At 38.3% G+C, this 21,743-nt stretch overlaps 1 protein-coding gene across 2 annotated transcripts in view; it reads right to left on the bottom strand.

Moving 5' to 3' along the window:
- Positions 1 to 21,743, bottom strand: part of CRYBG1 (crystallin beta-gamma domain containing 1) — a 95,809-nt gene that overhangs the window by 51,052 nt on the left and 23,014 nt on the right. For both annotated transcript variants that reach the window (XR_014954245.1, XM_085576478.1), the window contains exon 2: positions 13,137 to 13,266. Coding sequence is in view for 1 of the 2 variants with exons in the window: in XM_085576478.1 (XP_085432604.1) it covers positions 13,137 to 13,266 (130 nt within the window). In the remaining variant the exon portion in view is untranslated. The remainder of the gene's footprint in view (positions 1 to 13,136; positions 13,267 to 21,743) is intronic.

Raw genomic sequence — 21,743 nt, 5'->3', positions numbered from 1 at the left:
GCACAGTAGAATATAGGCTGTCACAGGGCAAGAAGCAGAAAACTATCCTTGTGAGCACTGTGTTACTAAGGTGAGGCTGTTAAGGTGTGAAAGAATGAAGATAGCAAATGAAATGCAAATTGGACTGCTAATTTGATCAAAGCCAAATTCCTAAACAACAAAGCGAACTCCATGTTTAACATGCTGGCTTTGGAATGTTGATGTGATGGTCCTGTGACAGAAAAAAATTAAGGTATTGTTCTGACTCTGAAAACCACTTAGCAGAATGAAAAATCACAATATTTAATCAAACTTTATTTAAACATGAAATTAATGTAGTCTCTCTTCTCCACAGAAGCTCTCATTAAATAGATTAAAATCATGCAATGTAAATCCTATTGCACATTATACGAGGGTATCATTTGGTACCTTTCAACTGAAATGTGTCTTAAGTCAGGCCCCCAATATCAAGGTGCCCAACATAGCAGCTGTTTTGGAAAAATTGTGTTCAATAGCCTGTGTGCTTCAAAAAGCCCTTTTATGATATGTATAAAGTGTTTACACTCCTTGATAACTTCTTTGATGTACAGATTTTCCATCATGTTCAAATGAAGAGTTTTAAGTGCAAGGAACTATTATTACTAAAATACCTTATCCTGACTTCATAAAAACCAACTTGATACCTCATTTTACATCTGAATTACAGTACTACATATATAACTATATAGCATTTATTAGCATTTTTTCCAAATAACAGTGTTAACCTAAGGCTTCTGGAATTCACTAGAATTATTTCTTATAATAATTATTACAGAGAAGTGTCTCGCTATTGGTTAGAATAAACTTTATAAAACCAGTATGAAGAAAATGGGAATGACTCCAAACCCACTGGTTCCCTATAGTGTTGTGGGCAAAAATGTAAATTAAGTGGAATATCCTTCCAACTCTTTGCTTATAACACCACAATTACTTCCATATCGCAATATTCTCCATTAAGCAAGCGAAGCTTCTAAGAGGAAATATTCTCATGAAATGCATTTTTATTCTTAGGTGTGTTTAGTTTAGGCTCCAAACAGAATTAATGCAGAAAGCATTAAAATAAACAATGCATCTGTCTAGAAAACAGATATATTATTACGTATGAAGAAAAAAGAGATACTCTTTTCCTGCTATTACAGATTAATTACTGCAGTCATGCTGCATTATGCTACTGTGCACTTCAACTGCTAAATGTTAGCTACTAAAGAGATACAACTGCAACAGCATTTAAATCACACTACTATTATCGGTGGATAATTGGATGAAATTTCTAATTCCCACTTGGTATTAAAAAACCCACATCATGTCTTACCTCTAGAAATATATTTTGTGGATGAACAATAATGCAAGAGGGAATTAGATGAAACTGGATGAAACTGTAGAGTTCAGAAACACCCAGATTTCCAGGAAACGTCAAGAAATATAGAGAGTTATTGATTCTGCACTTGAATTTCTCAAGTTATTCGTTTGGATATCGGCCAATCCAACATACTCTATGACTGACTTAGAACAACAGATTTAACAAAGGTATTTTTAAAGCTAGCCCTTAAAAGCATCATAACTAACCACAGTTTTAGCTACAACAGTTCTAATTTTAGGCTCAAAGTATTTTAGATACTTTCTAAATAATTATAGCAAAACAACTCCATTAGCAACTCCTGGAGTCGCCTTTGCATAAACTCACTCCATTATTTACTGGTGCTGTGGAATGTTGGAGGGAGGTAGTTGTCGACCATTAAAACCTGGTAGACAACAAGTGTTTCCTGTATGCAGAAGGCAAGAATGAGTCTTCTCCCCTGCCTCTTATCTACCGCTTCCCTCCCACGCCTTCTTGGCACCGGTTGGGAAAGGCTGGGAATACAAATCCCTCCTACTCTGCAGGGCTTTTCTCTAGCTACCTACCCTTTTCTGCAGGTGATTCCATCGTTTTTCTCTTCTGGAACCCAGGCTTTCTCAGCTGGCCACATGGTGAACCTGACAAATCTTTTCAGTTTCCTAGCTGTGCGCAAGGCTCCGAACAGCAGCCAGCAACAAGCACGGGGAGCTTCTCTTTTGCTTGGCAGACACTTGGAAAAAACCCTCACAAACTGTCTTCACATCTCCCATGTTTGGAAAGTGGCAGTCTTTTTCAGAGTCAGAAATTTATCTAATAAAAACTGTCTGACACACCAGATAAAAAAGATAACCCTTAGTCTTTCCAGAAGCAATACCATCAAAACTACCCTGAAGAAGAGGGAGGGGAATATCCAGAATTACCTCTGAGAGCCTTTTAGAATTACAAATTTTTCCAGAGGAGACATAAAAAAAACTAAACAGATCTTCATGTTCTTTTTATCTGAACTCTGGTTGCTAAACGTTTAAGGTATAGTTCATAGTTTGTCAGATTTTTCATACTTTTCACTTTTCAAAAGCTAAACATTTTAATCTCTGTTTTCCTCTGAGACAATGATTCTCTTTATTTTTCCTGAAAATATATCCTAGAAAGCAAAATAGTAAAAGAAAAAGACACCAAAAAAAAAAAAAAAAGAAAAAAAAAGAGGAGAATTCTAACGATAGGAGGAGAATTCTAATCATAAGATATGATTCAGAGGAAATTAAGATGTCAAACTTCCATCATAAAAAACAAAGTCTGTAGTAGAAAACATTACATTCTATTTAAATCTTTAGATATTATTTGTAACCACAACAAACTGGAAACTTACCTGGTGAAATGCTACCCTCCTGTGATTTTGAAAATTCTAGTTCTAAATACTAGTTTGTAAGAATGGTAGATTTCTTTTACAATCTCTAGATCTTATTGAAACAGTAGTTTAGGCAGTTTGGTTTTTTAAGTGGGTCATGCTTTGCTTTTGCAGATCTTGAGCCATGGCAGGTTGAGTGCTTGTTTTAAAGAGGTAAGTGAAGAAGCATTCCAGCTTATTCACTCTAATTCAGTTCTTGAGACAATAAAACCAGAAAGATGAAGTTTTACATGACTACCCTCTTCAAACCCATTATTACACTGCAGCTGGCAATAAATTACACATATTTGTATGCATACACGCATTCCTAATTGTCGCACACCTTATATAGCTTAAAAAGTGGCAAAAGCCTGGTCAGGAGGAATGGGCTATTAGCAAAAGCTGTGTGTCGCAACCTCCTCAGATCTGAGGGTGCTCAGGTGCAGTCTGAGCCAGCTGGTCACGTAGCATGGCAAAATGGAAAGAGGGCCACACCCAAGGAGAGAGCAGAGCTAGCTGCCAAGGTCCTGAAAACCATTCCAACACATTGCACAAGTGTGGAAATGGTACAAGAAAAGCATGATGCAGGACAAGTCCTCGGCTCTCCAGACTGCAGATCACTGCACAGCAGCCCAGCACAGAGGCCAAAAACAAATCCCCGGTGATTCAAAGAGCAGCTTCACAGGACTGTACTCACCAAGGGAAAGAGAAGGGAGGAGTATACCCTTGGGAAGAAAGCAGTAAAGTGCCAGCTGTCATCCTAAGGAAAAGTTACATACTAGCATAAGTAACACCTGTGAAATGTTGAAATGCTATGTAGCTGCGTGTTTGGCATGATGATACACAGAGGTGGGGCAGATAAAGGATGGTCAGCGATAATACCAGACTGCCTGGTGCACACTCCCATGTCACCATTACCAGAGTCATTATGTACTGTCAATGCTTGATCATTGATGACAGACCTCCTAAATAATTTGCAGTGCATGAAGGGTTCATTGCCTTCCCTGGGCAATACCACACCGAGTATGTGGCTGTCCACATTATCTCACTCGTGCAAAGTGCAGACGTGTGCTGGTTTGATAGACCTTTTATTTTGTCCCTGCTTGGGAGGCTGCAGTTTATTCAGCAGCCCAGCCCAGAAGACCTCAGCACTATCACATTCCAAGATGACTGCTCACATGACTTTAGGCCATCATTAATCCTCTCTAAAAGAAACACATTTTTACCCACTGCTTCCACTAAATTTGTTCACAATATTACATGGAGCTTTCAATAACTCATATGAAATTCAGTTCCAAACAGAGCTGAATATGAATACTATTCAGGATTCAGATCCAATGTAGAGTTGAACATAGCCTTTTTATACTTCACCTTATTCAAGGTGAATATATTGAATTGCTCAGAAGAATGATTATCCAAATGACAGTGGTTTTAAGCTGCCAGCCAAGAATAAGTATATGCAGGTTGTCTGATACAAGTTCAACTTTGTTTGGGTGTTTTTAACTATATATATATATATATCTATCAAGTCCTTAACAATCTCCTCAATAAACTTTGTAAGTACTTGAAAGATGTCTATGAGAGTAAGAATTTACTGGTATTCCTGCCTTCAGATATATTCTTAAGGGGTGAACGGATCGTTCTTGACTCAGTACATCCACTGCCATCTTGAATGCCAGGGTATTAGACTGCAACACAGATTCCTCCTGCACTGATATTCCAGGACCTATGTTCCTTCTAGGAAAATGATATATAACTCCATGCTGTCTTCCCTCTTGTGTTTTGCTCTTCTCCAAGGCCCATTTTCATCGTCAGCTGTAGTCCTGTACACACCTACAATCAACCACAGCTTAGATGCTCTCCTACTAACCTCACCAAAATGCAGCAGAAATATAAGAGATGCTTTCAAGGTCTCTCTGAACCAGCCATAATAATGGGACATACCCTAACTAGATGTTATTTTTAGGAAATAAGAGAGTTGGTGTCTTAGCCACGTTGGAAACAGCAAAATGAAAACCTTAGTAAGTTAATATTGAAGGGAATTTGTGGTTCAAATGGGGATAGGCGGAATAATGAGATGGGAATATGGAAAAAAAGTTAACCAACAAGGAAATTGCCATGATGCCATCAGTCTAGTCAGCAACACAGTATTTTATTAAGAAGAGAAGTAATTTTGTTGAGCAATACTCAGAGAGGTTTTGTCATGGATAGCTGAGAACCTCTCTTGTGCTGTAATTAGCCATAGATTTCCAGGCTTTTTGGAAGATAAAAGGAAGAGCATGTCTTCAGAGGGCTAAAGCCAAATCACAATAATCAGATAGTTTTCTAGTGGACCTGATGCCCAAGCTTTTTGACATCGTGACTTCTCAGAATTTTGGTTCTCTGCCTAGACAGTAAGTATGACACTGCATGTATAACTAGTTGCTTGATTCTTCTGTCTTCACTATTAGGAAATATGGCTGAATTGAGGACACCTGTTATCTTCTTCTGTTAAAGAATAATATCTTTGTATCCAGAGCATCTCTGCTGCAGTGTTATGAATGCTTGCTGTGTCCTGGGAAACCTGGGCAAAATGATGCTTGACCAAAGGTTTGTATCATAAGTAATCCTTAATTCTGTCATGTGTCTCAGATCAATTGTGTTTGAAAGGAAATACTACTACAAGTCACTTAATATTTTAGGGATGCAAATATCAGAATTATAGTTCTTTAAGTAGAGACATAAAATAAACCTGACTTACAGCAGAATCCTTGAAAACCACAAACCTTTTATCATGTAACTGATTGCATTTAAATGACAGAAACTTCTTGTTCTGTCTTCTGAACACTCCTACTTCCATTTTTAGGGTAGATTTCTTTCTTATCTGCTGTGAATTTAATCTAAAATAATTAATTGTTCTTGATTTGTGGTTTTAGCTTCTTTTTGTGCCATCTTTTTGATTTCTCCTGTCTGGCCTTCCTTTCCTCTTGTCCCCTCTTCCCTCCTCCCATCGAGTCCTTAACAAAGAGCAGACACAGGTAAAGCAAAGGATGTGCAATTATCACATCCCAGAAGCAAATGGGCTTGAGGTACATAAATTAATTATTACATAAATTCATTATTATTTTCCATGAAAACAGACATAGGATCTAGGTTCTATCAGAGCAATAAGCCTTACCAATGCTGACTTACAACTGCAGCTGGCTGCCCAAGTGTCCTGATTCAGCATTCCTACAGGTACAACAGCACCCGTGCACAATTAAAAGTAACATAAGGACTCTGCCACTCCTATATTTCTAAGTGTTAATGTTGAGAAGGGTCTATGTTAAAAGACATAACTATAATGTTAATAAAACTGAAAAAATAAACAAAAGCAAAGTTCAGTCCTCCACTCTTAGTGCTGTTCTTTAGGAAGATCTCACCTACATGTGCATTCTTGCTGGCAGGCAATATTACAAAAAGATTATCCGGACATGCTGGGGTTAATTCTGTTTTGTTTGCATGATCCTGAGCACCACTTTCAATTAAATATACTTATGATAGTCAACAGTGCCATTATGTCTCTGTAGATCATCTCTTAATATTCTCTTTGTAGAAAATCTTTGATAGAAGCTATATTCAAATTATTCCCCCTTTGTTTTGTGGGTTTTAGCAATTGACATGCCATTTCAGTTTACTGGTTTATGACACTACTCACCAAACTTTGGACAAGTAAATTAATATACAGTGGCTTCTTGGAACACAAATGTTTGTGGGAGACATCACTGTGACTTTGTTAGCATTTAAATTCTGTGCCAGTTCTGCTTTTCCTGGCTTCCATAATGATTTCAGTACTCCCTAAATTCTGGAGTTTTTTCTTAATGCTTATGGTGATGTTGTGTTTTTAATTATGAATTGCATACTTATCAACTAAATAAACCTGCAAAAGTACTTCTGTATTATCTCATACTATTGCAAAAGGGAGCATGACTCATAGCTAAACACTCTAAAAATTTTTAAAAGTTTAAGGGACAGAGCAAATTAAATATTTGTTAAGTATATAAATGCTTCGTGAACTCTATAGGAAATGTTGTCATGGCCAGGGCAAAATGAAGCATTCTTTTTCCCTTCCCACATTTCTCCACCCTACTCAACTGGTTTGGTTTGAGAATTTGATTACTTCTCCACCATGAATTTCAAAGTAAAGGCTTCAGTGTTCTTTTCCTATTAACATCACTTTCTTGTCCGAATCACATCATGGTTGTAGCCCAAGAATAGGAACAAATTGCTTTGAAAGGACAATAAGGAATTAATGTGCTGGTCAGCACTATAACATCCTATTAGAAGCCATACAGACAAGGAATAATGTAGCTGTTCTGAATGTTGTCAAAGGACTCTCATGTGATCCGTGCTTCACCACATCTGTTCTTTTTCCATTCTCTCTATGTACTGTTTTCTTCAACTGATACAAATATGTCATGTCAGCAATCCCAAAGCCATGGCTTATGAATAATATCCCCCAAAAATCCTTTAGTTCATATCTACATTTCAATATATACCCATACATGCATATCTGTATATGTTTATAAATAAAAATGTAAATAAAATTACTTCACCTATTTTAGCCTATAAAATATTTATTGCTGTATTTTTGATTTATTTAAATTAAAGAAATATATTTATACAGATTTCCCATAAATTAGTGAACCAGAGGCACATCACATGTAGGTAACTCTCACAAGAAGACCCGTCTAGATAAAGAACTTAAAAGTTATACTTTAAATTTAAAACATGGGAATCTCCTCTGTAGGGATGATAATGGGGAGCAACAGTAAAAAGTAGCCCTAGCAGAGTGAGCACAAATATGAGTCACTGAAAAGAGAGCAATGAATGCCAGCTTTATGTAGAGATTATCAAGGGATAATCTATGAATTTTTGAATCTGTGTCTATTAGCAAGGGAGAATGCCTAGTAGGAAAAAAAAAAAAATAAAAAGGAAGAAAGAAAAAAGGAAATTAAAATTATTCAACTGGTTAAGCCTGGGAGGGAGGTGGAAGATGTGGCCATTATTTCAGGGAAACAAGTTACACTTGGGAAAGTATGGTGGCTGGAACCACCACTCAGTAGCAAATGACCTGTCTGCTCTGAACACTCCCTCTCAGTGAGGTGCACACTGAGTGACCCTGGCCATATTTCTCACACAAAGAATAACAGTAATTTTACCAGGTAAGAAACACAAAAGTTATACTAAAGAAGAGGGAAAAAAAAAAAAAAAAAGTTGAGCATAAAGAGTCAAGCACATAGAAAGTCTGGCAAGAATCCAGACATGCAGCACAGCACTAAGCAGGCTTTTTTCCCCTGTCTTTTTCCAGGTAATGCAATAAAAAAATTTGTCCTGATGCAACATTTAATTATCTGGAAAGATATAACCTATTCCAAACAGCTGAGGGAGGACCTATCCAGATTGTAAAAGAAAACAAAACAAAACCAAGGAGAAACCCAGCCCCCTGCTCACCTAGGCCTCTCTTAGGTGACTGCCTTCCTATAACACTCCATCCCAAAAAAAAAAGATATTACAGTGTCATATAATTTCCCCTCCTTTTCTCCCTTCAATCTTTGCACAAGGCAGGTTTGTGTTTCCTGAAATTGTGGGGTTTTTGGTTTTGTGGTTTTTTTTTTGTTTTGTTTTGTTTTTTTTTTTTTTTTATTTTGAGAAAACCAGCACCAGCAAATATTTTCAGCTCCTGCATGACTCATTTTGTAGGACCTTGGCTACCAAGTTTTGTTTAGCTTTCGGATTCCAAGCTGGAGAAGGAGGCCTTCTATTCTTTCAGTCTCAAATTCTGGGAGGAGATTGGTTAACCACTGAAAAGCCTTATCTATTAAAAATTGGGGTGAACCTTAAGGCAACAACTTGTTCTCCTGTGGACAGGCTCCTCTCACCTATCCATGAACTGATAATTTTGTTGTCTGTTACTTTGGAAGTGACTCACCTGCTTTTTCACTTACTTGATATGGAAGTTTATCAACTGACTATGTAAAATACTTTGTTTCTACCATTTAAACATCACTCTGGGAGGTAATTTAGTAACCCCATGGTTACTAAAATACCAACAGACTTCAGGTTTTGTTATTTCTTGAAAAAATAAACCACTGTAAGAAAAAGCAGTGTGACAAGCTGGGCTGAATATCTTGCTAACATTTCTCTGAGCAAGGCAGACAAAAATTAAAGAAGCAGATGAGGAATCTTAACATGAAAATATCTTAGACCTTGATGAACTATCATCTTGAAAGATGAGTTAAAAGAGCAGGAGGAATTAGGAATCTACATATCTGCTGTCTCAGGAATATGGCAAAGGCAGCGATAGAATAAACTCATTTAATCCAGTAATTTGACACAGAATCAAAATGGGCTTCCATAGCCACACCTGGGTATTAGAAATACTCCACCCAGTTTCCTTCAATGAATATTCATGTCATAGAGCTGAATCTTTGTGTGAAAGGCAGTGGCTGTGTTCATGTAGCAAGTAGGTGTGAGAACTCTTTATCTAGATGAAGAATCCTGATAAACCTTTGGACAGGTACCTGGCTATAAATCTGAAAATATGACTAATCAACACCTGAATATAAGAGCAGAGACAGTATTAGAGCACACAGATGTGACTTAGAAAAAAAGATGCTGAAACCTAGGTGTCTTGCATGGAATTTTAAAGTCTATATTTTTGTGATCATTATTCCTAAAGCAGAGGAAATATATAAATAATGAAGCAATAAGAACTCTATTTTCATTCACTCATTTTACTATCAGCAGAAGCCAATCTAAATTTGAAATAGTTCTCTAGGGGAATAAATGCCTTTCAGTGTAACAATACAGAAACCTATCAGGTAAACATGTGTTTGTCTTTAACTACATAATGTAAGTTTATGTGAGTTTGCCATAGCACAGGTAGGACACCTTCACCCTTGGTATCAGTATTTTGTTACTACTGAAGCTGCATGACTGCAAAACACATATTTTATCTGTAATTTGGTTCTCATATTGAATTATTATTTATCCAAAGAGAATGAAATTAGTCAAACATTCAGAAAGTTGTTCCTTCATTCATAGTGAGAACACTGGCCACATTGTTTTTTTAATAAGACTAAAAGATATAAAAAACAGATAATAAAATCATGGCCACAGATATCTACATCATGCAGTATAGGCTATATGACGGCTCAAGCAATCCACACAGACACTGAAAATATAAACAGGAATCTAAGAAAGCTATTTTCCCTTCACTTGCGAGCAAACTCAAGGATACCAAATGCTCCTATTTAGCTTCAATTAGCAAAACTTGAAAATGTAACCAGTGATGTAATGCATTATTTGGGAAAAGGAAATAAGCTGAGTTTTAAACTCTAGAAATAGTGTATTTTGTGGATCTGACATCCAGAAATTATTTCTGAGGGCTCTTTAATATTTAATAATGTATTATCAAATGTCCATTTGCCAAAATACCAGAAGAGAAACAGCTAATATTTGGTTTCATGAAACAAATGTTTTGCACATTAAATAGCACAGGACTAGAAAAGTCAAGAATCACACAGAATCCCAGAATATTCTGAGTTAGAAGGGATCCACAAGGATAATCAAATCCAACATTTAAGTGAATGGCCTATAGGGGGATCAAACCCAAAAATGAAGCATATACTCAAATTTATATGATTTTGAATTTCTTGTAGATCCAATTACCCAGTTACTTAATAAGCATACAGTTTGTATTTTTATAAGAGCACTCTGAAATCTCTCTTTTGTGGTTATATAACTGACATTTTTGGTTGTTCCAATCAGAAGCTTACTTGTAGATTCCAGATGGCCAGGAGGGAATGAAAGTGGAAATCTGTACAGAATCAGAAGTACATCTGAATCAACATCGGAAGTATTTGATGAGAAAGAAATGTTGCCACAGAAGGATGCCTCTCTTTTCCTAAGAAAATGATGTAGTGAAAAGAAGTATTTCTGCCTTATAATTTGGGCAACGCAACATTTACCCATTGAGTAAGTGATCAAGCATCAAGCAAGTGATCTTAAACATTTGTTAATATCCTGCTGTTTTACCATGACTGTTTATGGAAGTCAAACAAGAAAGAGAAATAAAGTTGCACTGTACATCAAGAACAGTTGCTGTGAAGTACAGGAAGAGGAGGGATGAAGATTTGTTAAACAATCCCGGAAGAAGATGAAAAGAGAAAACCAGGGTATACTAAGATAGAAGTTTATTATAGACTAGCATTTTGGGTGGAGAGAAGTTGTGTTTTTTGATCACACAAGGGAAGCATCCAAAAGGACAGAACCTAATGGCTTTAATTACTTTTTGAAATTAATTTTTTTCTGTTGAAAAATAAATACATGAAGGAGACAGTCCAACAAGTTCTTGGAATACGCTGGGGACAGCTTTTTCTTTAGAAGGTAAAGAAAACCATTAAGGGAGTGGTTATTTTAGATCTTCTGCTGACTAGTAGGGCACGAACTGGCTGAGAGTGAAAGGCAGTCTAAGTGAACACCATCATTTAATAATAACTAAACCATAAAAAAAGGAAAGCAGCAAAATCAAATTTCTCTTTTTTCCCCCAGAAAACAAAACTAAAATTTTATGACCTCCAAAGACTGATAAGCAAGATTTTGTAGGAAGACTGTTTAATTAACAAAAGAATGTAGGAGAGCTTGTCTTAGTCATTGCTGGAGTCAGTTCTTAATTACCCAAGGTAAGGGGAATAATATGAATTAGGCAAAAACAGAGGATAAAACAAATTAGTCTGGGTACGTTATTCTGCAAGACTCTACACAGTACATTTAGCTTTGAAAGGCTTATGAAAAGATTTCCATATAAAGAACAGCAGCAGAGAGGAGCCTTATGCAAGCTTACATTTTCTAATCCACCGTTTTCTACCACTCTCCCACAAGAAATGCTGAGGGAAGGCAGGGCTTCCTTAAATCCCAATCCCCATAAACCATCTGTCATCAGCAGGTGACTGTGTTATTACACACATTAGGAGATTACCCCAATACAAAAGAAACTGCTGAATTCACACATACAAACACCCCCCAAGGCGATTTCCTTGATTTTTATAATTTATCTAACAATCAGACTTTTGCATTATACATCAAAGTAGAAAATTACATGGCCTAGTCTCATTCACTTTCAGAAGCTTCATTTAAAAGGTTTTAAATGTTATTACTAAAAATGGATTGATTCCAGGTTAGAGAAATGACACCCCGACAATTTAATTTATCTGTAAGTATGAACAAATTTTTCCAGAAGAACTAAACGCCAACTCAGAGTTTTCTAAGCAACCACTGAACCCTCCTATTCTTTCCACTGAAAAATATCAAACATCTACTTGCTTTTCTAGAAGTTCTTGGAAGAAGCTAATATACAAGACAGCAATAGGGTGAACAGTACTTTTTTCTGTTGGAAAGCCAAATTCACAGCTAGCTCTACTACAGTGGAATGTCATCCCAGCACAGTAAATATGCCATTTTGCTGTTTTGGGAAGAACTGAGATCTTTTTGTAGGGTGTTTCAACAGTATCAGTAGAACTAAGACCCTGAATGAGTCCAAAAGGGATATTTGGGGCCTGTGTTATTTGTGTATTCAGCTAAAGACCAATGAGTTTTTTCCAAATGCAGAAGTTAGTAGATGGGATTTGCTGGCTTGAGAAGACTGAAAAATAAATGTGTTTGTTTTAAAGACAGAATAAGCCTTCATAAAGTATATTTAGATGAATATTAGTTCCACAGCCAAGAAGAAAGAAACTTTTTCAATTACTGACCTGCTGAGTACTTTTGTTAATGTGGAAAAATAGTATTTCTCTCTCCATGGAAATATTACAATAAAGACAAGAATGGCATTGCACAACTTTGTCTGCAATCTGAAATTAAGTTCTCACATTAGAACAGGAGTAATTAGCATTTTCCCGAGCTTGCTTCCATGCAGTAATACTGCTGCCAAGCAAATGAGTAACACTGCATGAGGTAAATGAGCACTAGAAACAAATGTGTAGCCATTCATCCTTCTCTGGGAAAAAAACTTATGGAGTATCCTGATTTAGGGCAAATTTGGGAGAAAAACAGTACAGGAAATGTAGGTGTTGTTCCTTTATTATTTTGGCTTTCATATTTTTTATGAACAAAAGGAAAAAGCCATATGGTTTGTGGGAGCATGTGGAAGATCTCCTCGAGCCATTTTCTTTTTTGTCTCTTCATACCAGCTAAAGTCATTATGTACCTTCCTTATTTCCGTACATGTTATTAATTTCAAAATTTTCCAGTACTTCAAACACAGGTCTTTTAAAGGAAGATTACAATTATGCCTTGTTTTTCAGAATAGACAACTTCACGATATATGTTTGTTTATATCTACATTTATATAAACACACTTATTTAGTTTTCTCCTACCTTTCTAAGTGCTGCTGGCAGTGAGGCAGTAGACATTGATATCGCTGGGAGAGCATAAGAGTGGGGGCAGATTACTGAGGGTGTTTGGTTCTCCTGAACAGTGCAGCACCTGCCCGACACATCATAGTACCTGCAAGGAGAGGAAACATGCCTCAGTTAATGCATCCTATAAAAAAATAAAGCCTTAGTCAGTGTTTGCTGTATTTCTGACAAAACACTAAGTTGTTTTCTCCTGTTGCGGTGGTTCCAGGCTTCTGGTACTTCCAAAGTTTACTGTTTTATTTTAGCTAAACTACTTGCTCCTCTTCTTAGACATTAATTCATCCTACCTACTTTAGCTCTCTTGTCAGCTTTTTCCTGATAATGAAACAACCAAAATCCAAATACAATACTGAGTAGGATAACCACATCAGAGCCACAAGGCAGAAAAATTAGTCGTCTTATCTCCTGTCACTCTACCTCTTCAGAGACAGCAGATTACAACATTTGGAGTTTACAGTTCCACATTACATCACATGTTCTGTTCACTTTCCTTCTGGGAGCCATCTCAGTAAAGAACCAGTTGAATTCTCAGAACAAGTCATTTATTGAGAAGAAGCTGTCCCACCAGAAGTGTATAAAATCTTTAAAGCAATACATTCATTTTAAGCAAGTCAGTCCTAAAACTTAAGGAACCTAATTTTGCTTATGTTTATTCCAGTGTCAAATTTCAAATTCTGAAACAGAATTGAAAAAGAATGTGAAAAAGTTCACTTAGTCTCCTTGAGAGAGAAATAAAATAGTAAAAACTGACCAAATTATAAAATCTCTTCCATTTCACTGTCTGAAAAATTGAAATAGCAAGAATCTAGAATTCTCTGAAGATACAGTCTTATTAAAAGGCTGATAAATATAATAATTTCTTTATTTTTGTCCTTTAGATGATTCAACAATTGGTTGAAATGCATTTTTTAAAAAAATATATGTATTTTGATATTTTTGTTTCAAAACTGGACTGAATTTTTCATAGGATCATAGGACAATTTAGGTTGGAAGCGACCCCAGGAGGTCTCTGGTCCGATGTCCCACCTGAAGTGGGGTCAACTATGGGAACACACCAGGCTGCTCACGGCTTTACCAAACCAACTCTTGAAAATATGCAAGGGTAGAGACATCACAACCTCTCTGGACAGCAGTGAAAATGTTTTCTCTTACATCTAATCTGAATCTCTCCTTTATCAACTTCTCACTGTTGTCTTGTCTTCCCACCATGCACCGCTGCAAAAAGTCTGGGTTCTTCTCCATTAACACCCAGAGCTACCTCCTCTCCAAAACTGAACAAGCCCCAGTTCTCCACTCTCTCTTCACAGGGCAAGTGAAGCCTCACAGGCAATCACCATACTGGCAGCCATCCAAGGAACTCACCCCAGTTTGAAATGGTGAGAGATCTCTAGGCAGAAAAAATACCCTCATCAAATATTTTGCTTTCACAGAAAAAAAAAAAAAAAAAAAAAAGCTCTTGTTTTATTTTGTCCTCAAAATATGCATATTTTCCATTTTGGTTGGAACAAAACTATCTTTTTCCCACAGGCTTCTTTTCCAGACTCATCATATTGTCCCAAATCCAGCTCTGTTTGTACAGCTTTATTTGCAAATTCAGTTTTATAACTGACTTTCATATAGAGTTTTCAAAGAGTGAACAAGTGAGCAGAAAAGCCTCAGGCATATTTATAAAGTTGTTCAGTTTATTGCATAATTGTGGTGAAAATGTTTTGACATTTTGACACATATCCCAATAAACATGTGCAATTATTTTGTTTATTTACCTATTTCTAAGGAAGAAACAGCATCACTCTTAATAGCTGGTTACCTTCCCCAGGACATAGCTGACTTTGAGCTGTCCATCTTGATTTTCATGTTCTGCCTCCACCGATAGAGCTTGCTTTTGGGGTGGTTCAACATATATTGCATATGAGAAAATTCACAAGTCACATTAAAAGGCTGCTCAGGTAGTGCTGAAAGATTCTGTGACACCCTACCTACCCTGTCTGCAGTCAATACTGCTGAAGGAGACTGTCAACTCAGTCACTCAGAGTAATGGAACAAGTGACACGATATGGGCAGGAGACTGGGAAAGCATTTGGCTGAAGTCTGGATAAGAAGTCAGGGTGAAGAGGAGGAAAATAATGGCACACCAAGGGAAGTGGATGGAAGAGCTGTGAATCATTGAGGTGACACGGACACTCTGCAAGAGGCTACCATTCACCATGGTGCTGCTGGGCTGGTGACAAGCATCGGCATCCCAAGTGATATACAATGAACCTGTGCCAGAAAATAACACATCACTAGTCCCAAATGCCAAAAGAAAGCCAGAGGAAGCTCTGAAAGCAAACACTTCCTAGTAGGAAGACAGGATATCTCACCAGGATATCCTTTGTCCTGCTGCAGAAGGGGGCTGTTCTGGTCCCCAGGCAAGCCAACAACATCCACCTGGGAGGCACCTGCTGGCTCCCTTCCACCATTGAAGGCTGGGGACATCTCACACCTTGGTCCATGTGCCCACTCCTGATGGCCATCAGTCCCTGAGACACCTTTAGACCTCCAGGCACTGGAATGTCTGCAGCGTAGCAGCCAGAAAGCTGCTGCTTTCTGAATACAGTGAAGCAGCACTGATTCTTTCAGGCACATTTTTTTTTAAAGGACACAATTTCACACCAAAAACTAGAGCTGACAGAAGCAGCCTGGGAGGTTTCAACCCAAAGATGTTGCACTGGAAAGCAGCCAGCTCCAGATTTCCAAACAGGTGAGAAAAGATGCTCTTTGAATTTCTTCATGGTTTGAAGTCTATCCTCCTAACAATCTGCTGACGAGCTAAGCTCACCAGGGCCTCCAAGTTTTATTTTATGGCAGCGGGCAGTTTTCCAGGGAAACGCTGCAGTACGCTTCCCGCCCGAAGGCATGGGCATGCATGCAAGCTCCTGAGGGCGAGACAGACACAGGGCTGCACCTCTTCTGCCCCAGCTGCCCAGCCAATTTCTCTCCTTCCAGCTCAGATCCAGAGCAGCTCACCCCAATGCATGGCAGAGAAACTCATGTGGGGCAAGGGCAGGTAGGGGGACAGTCACCATGGAGAAACTGAGGCACTGTCAACCCACACCCTTGCGTTTCTCACCCAGGTGTGTTTGTGTAGCCATACCCACTTGCTCAGAGCCCCGAGGCTCTGGGGGGAGAAGGTGTTTGCAACACGCTGAGCATGTTATGAAACCCTCACAGACATTTTGCTCAGCAGTAACAGCCCCATGTTACCTACGCTGTTTCCAGCACAAATCTGAACCATACCCCCACACCTGCTATCATGGAGAAAATGAACTCTGTGGCAGCCAAAACCAGCACACATATTTTCATACAGCTATTAGCTACAGTAATAACTAATTTTACAGTGAAGCAAAGGAAGAGCAAGGAGGAGGCTTTGGCAATTATCAAGCTTTTGGAGGGAGCATGAGGCACGAAAAGGAGAAGTTCTGTAGGTACGTGCATCTTCTCTTTACCTGATTTACAGCAGAACTGCTGACTGGAAAAGGAAACTACCAGATGGGAAATGACCTGGCAGTGGTCTCTGTATGCTGCAGTTTGGCCCCATCACTCTCGCCTGTCCATGCCTTAATCCTTAGTAGCAACATGCTGTCATATTAACTATCTTAACATATTGATTTGAAATATGACTATTACAAATAATTTTGAAGGGAACTTGATTGTAGACAAAAACATGTAAAGACAAGGTAGGAGCAATGAGCAAACAACTCACTAAGAAAAATAAGAAAAGAGTGGGTTGCCATACATTTTAACCTAACAGTGCTTATGAAACTAGCATCCTTATAAATTTCACAGACATGGCTTCCCTCATAATCCATTATATTCAGCCCTGCAATCCATCAGCCATCTGCTGTTTTTCTGCAGTCTGTATCCAGTAGATGGTTCTTGCCTATTAATTCCCACTTTTCAATCAACACACTATGAGATAATTTTTTAAGAGAGAGCATGCATGAGCAAGAGCAACTCGATTACAATGGAAAGATATTTTGTTTGTTTGTTCAGATCATCTACCCAGTCTTCCCCCTCCCACACCATATCAAGACTAGAACTTTTTCCTGGGAACAGCAAATATCAATTTGATCAGCAAAATGACTGACTAAAGATTTACTGCAAAACAGATAATATGAAGAGCAGTAAGGGGCATTTCTCTGGTTCATCCACCACCTCAGTGCTTATGACTATAATAGATGCACCTATGCTGACAAATAATTTACCTCCCTGTTTCATTCCTTGGTCCTGGCGCTCTTGTCAGCCGTACCACACATGCATCACCGTGTGCTTGGACTCTCTTCTGAAGGAGACCGACTGCTTCTCTCTGAGGAAAAGCCAAGGCTTTTCCAGCTCTGTGGATGGACTGCCCTGAGGATGTCACAGCAAGGATAGGACTAGACCAATAGTGGCTTCTCCTAACCTCCACCATCCCAAGAAGCCTCTTGTCCTCAGACAGCCTCTGTGTGCCCCACATCCCACAGCATGCAGCATAATGCTGTGAAAACACCAGTCTTGCAGGCAGCAAAGCAACGTTCACATTACTTCCAACACTTTGAACTGAAGCCACAAAAATATAATAATGATCTTAGAGCCATGGGGGCATTGGGCCCAGGTCAAATGTTAGGCAGCACAAACAGTTCACTCCAGAGGCGAAAGAGGTGTGGATACATCTATAAGGATCACTCCTTGGGGCAGATCCTTTAGCAGTGTAGGCTATTTTAAACAAGGGTTATTTAATTGTGCATTATTTGAGTTGCTGTCTTTACAGCCTTAATATATTTTGAGCATTTCAAACAGCCTGCTCTGGGCTGAATTTTTCCATACAAAGCCACTGCTTGTTATTCTTTCTGTCATCTTTTCCACAGAACCAGTATGTGGACTCCCTGAACAGTCTGCAGTAAGCCACTCACCACATCTATATCACCCCTTCCCACTGCTTCAGCAGTCCCATTTCTGTGTCCCTGGTTATAGAACAGAAGAGCCAACTTCAGCTCTTATACAAAGTGGTTGCTACACTGGGACACCTCTTGCACATACCTACCTACTCACACAGAGTCTCAAGGAGTGGCAATGTGGAACAGACACACATGTCTTTGAAGGGATATATGCTTGGGTGCATGTACTGCATGTCCTTCTGTTGTGGGAGTGACAGGATACATGTGCATGTGTGATTTTTATAGGGAAACTGAGCATTTCAAACTTCTCCCAGGCCTTGAGACTGATGAAAGGCTCAGAGCTCCTCCTTGGGCATGGCACTGAGAAGTGGCGGGGAGGCACACACCCTCTTGTGCCAGCACCCTGCCATCTAATGGCCATGCTTCAGATTCTCAGGTGAATCGAGTTTTGCCTTTCTGCCTCCACTGTTCTAGATCCTAGAGATAGAAAAGTCTATTTAAACTACCTTAGGTCACATCTTGTCAGCACAGAAGTATTCCTAACTGGCTTACTTCGAGGTGTTTTCTCATATGTCTTAATAACAGGGTTAATACCTCACCTAAAAGCACCCTTTGTTATAGTTACTCCAGTCTGCCTTACTAATTCAGCCTAAATAATTCCTTTCTTTGTTTGGCAAATTCACACCATTTAAATACTTGCAGGCTTCAGCTGTATCTCTCACTCACAATCATTATTTAGCATCATCTTCCATTCTGTAAAGGAATTCCCATGTTCTCCTCTGTTTCCTTCTGACAAAACCTCTCCAGCAAAGATGTGTCCAGAGCTACACACAATGTGCCTGCTCGACTCACACAAAAAACCCATGAAGAGCAGGTCTGCTGCCTTGTTGCTTTGTTCCACGATACATTTGCTCACACAGACTGCACAGAGCTTTTCTGAGCCACTCTCATACCACAAACTTGTCGTACTTGTTGTCCACTTCCATTCCTACCTGTGTTTGTTTTTTTCTTTCTACCGCCTTCCCAGTACAATATATTAATTTCAGGTTATTAAATGTATTTGTTTGCATTTGGCAGTTTGTTGAAGCTCTGAGCAACTTCATCATGAGATGAAATGGCTCCAAGCTTCTGGCTTTCCTGCACTTCAAACAGCATGCAGCTGGAAATGCTACAGTCATTAGGCCTTCAAAATATGTTTTTCTGAGTGCTAACACAGACACAGTGCTGCTCTGCCAAATCTTTAATACAGTGATTCCAAGCAGCTTCTGGTTTCTAATTCCAAGTGATATTCTTCCATTTTACAAAATCAAAAAGCCCCTCTGTCATAGAAATTACTGCGATTATTAATTATATTATTAATTATGTTTAAAGTTAATTTTTAGCATCTCTATTAGCTAGGAAAAAAACAAGTAAAGACACTTAAAAAAGATGGGTTATAAAATCCAACAAGAAAGTTGAATTATAAGGTTGTCTGCTAGATAATCTGGAAATTTAATGAATAATGGAGTTAGCTGCCCAGAAACCCTGCCATTATATAACTAGTTAAAATATTCATGTATAGTAGCATAGAGCTTGAACTATACCAGGCTTGTGCCAGATGCTCACTACCTTTTCACTATTTTGCCTCCTGATGTTCTCAACTATGGAATTAACTGTAATAGATTTAATTTTGTATCTTGCTATCTTAAGTATCTTTGTATCTTAAATATCTTCACAGCCACTCACTTTTTCTATCTACAAACCAGGTTATTATCATTCTGTATTGATCTTCCTATGAGGAGATACGTCATAAATGTCAGTTAATGCCTACCACAAGCAATCACTTCTCTCTAGTTGTATTTCTAGTCCTCATTTGCATAGGAAAAATAATAATCTAACAACAAACAAAAATTTGGTTTAATACAAAACAACTGGAACATGTACTGATCCACCTTCTAAAATCTCATTTCAAAGGAGGAATACATTTTGTCATTTCATCACTTGGAGACTATTCAAATTACTGAAGCTCTTTTTTTATTCTGTCATTTGAAGACCATTAACAAATTTTGTCAGTTACTACTTTTTGTAAATGTGAACTCCCTGTGCTGACAGTGATGTTTAAAAAAAATCCCAAAACTTAATAGAATATTAATATAAGATTTACTCCTTTAAGTATTTTTTTCCCTTTTTTTATCCTTTTTTAAAAATTAATCATAAAAGCTCATTATTATCATCCAACCACTGGGTGGCACCTCTACATAGATGCCAGGTGTGCCCCAACAAACCCATGATGCCTTCAACAATCACTCCATTCCTCCCACAGCCAAGCACTGACATTACATCAGCTTTGTGTACACAGCCATGTTTGGAAGACAGCTAAACTTGATTACTAAAAATTTGCTTTGTAAAATATTCCTGGAATTTTCTGCTGTAATTTTTTAACTCCTAACTTTTGGGAAAAAATTAATCTGTGCAGAGAAACCTTTCAGGAGAAACCTGATTCCTTGAATATGTGTAAGTATGGACAATATTTGATAGACTATGAAATTGTTTTGACAGTTGTGCCAGAGCAAATATATAATGAACTTTGTTGCTTTGCAGTAATATAAAACAAATCATGTATAATATTACAGTAGCATCCAGCAAGCCCAGGCAAAGTTAAATTCCAGTTTTAGTGGGCAATGAACTAATAATATCCCTGCCCCTGGGTCAATTTTAACTATGCTGCACTGGACTATCTCAATGAGTGAAAAGCTCATCTTGATATATATACTCTGGCCTAGCTTTAAAGCATTGTATAAACAATAATCATCACACTGAGTTACCTAACACAGGTAATATCTCATTTTATATAGTAAGAAGCTCAAAGAACCAGACGAAGCAGTTTGACAGAGGAGACAAAAAGCCAGCATCACTCATTTCTTTAAACACATGATGCTTGTCTTCCTTTGTTCATATTGACTCACCATGACTTGAAGAACAGAAACATCACGTTACTGCATCATTTTCCTACTTTCTGTCGCTACATTGGGAGATAGAGAAAGGTGTTTACAAGTCCAGGGACACAAAAATGCCTTTGAACATACAGACTCGCATTTCCCCTCTTGCTCTTTTATGTTTAAGCATTGTGGTTCAAAGTGATAGTTGAAAAAAATCAGCAAAGTTTGCGCTCTTTAAAGTTTGTTGTGAGCATGTAGTCATCTGCCTTGGACTGAAGTTCCATTTTAGTGGAAACAAAGTGGAACTTAGAAGAAGTCCAATTCATCTGGACAATTCTAAATACAGTGCAATTCCAGCAACAAGTAGGAAAGTCTAATTCTTGGGAAGAACGTTTCTGTCCACAAGAAGAGATAAAACTGTTTGCATACACCAAAATAAGCCTCTCAAGTTCCCACTGTCCAAAGGCAGGAAAGGCCATGCAAGATGGGTTCAAGGCAGCAGGGAGGGAGGGTTGCACTGTTGCACACACCTGAGTGCCAGGTCTTGTGCTGGGGACACCGCTTGTCATGCAGAAATGAATGACCGCAGCTCCGGCTGCGGCTGGGGACTGCAGCTCACAGGAAGGTCCTGTGCAGCACGAGATCAGATCCCAGAAGATTCCATGGCCTTTCTGCAGCCTAATGCCCTCCCCTGCTCCAGTCTCTCCTGCATCCATTGGGCCAGGGGGGAG

This window comes from Lonchura striata, chromosome 3 (assembly GCF_050655825.1).
Source record: "Lonchura striata isolate lonStrDom1 chromosome 3, ASM5065582v1, whole genome shotgun sequence".
Classification (NCBI taxonomy): Eukaryota; Metazoa; Chordata; class Aves; order Passeriformes; family Estrildidae; genus Lonchura; species Lonchura striata.
This window is presented reverse-complemented; position numbering and strand designations above follow the sequence as displayed.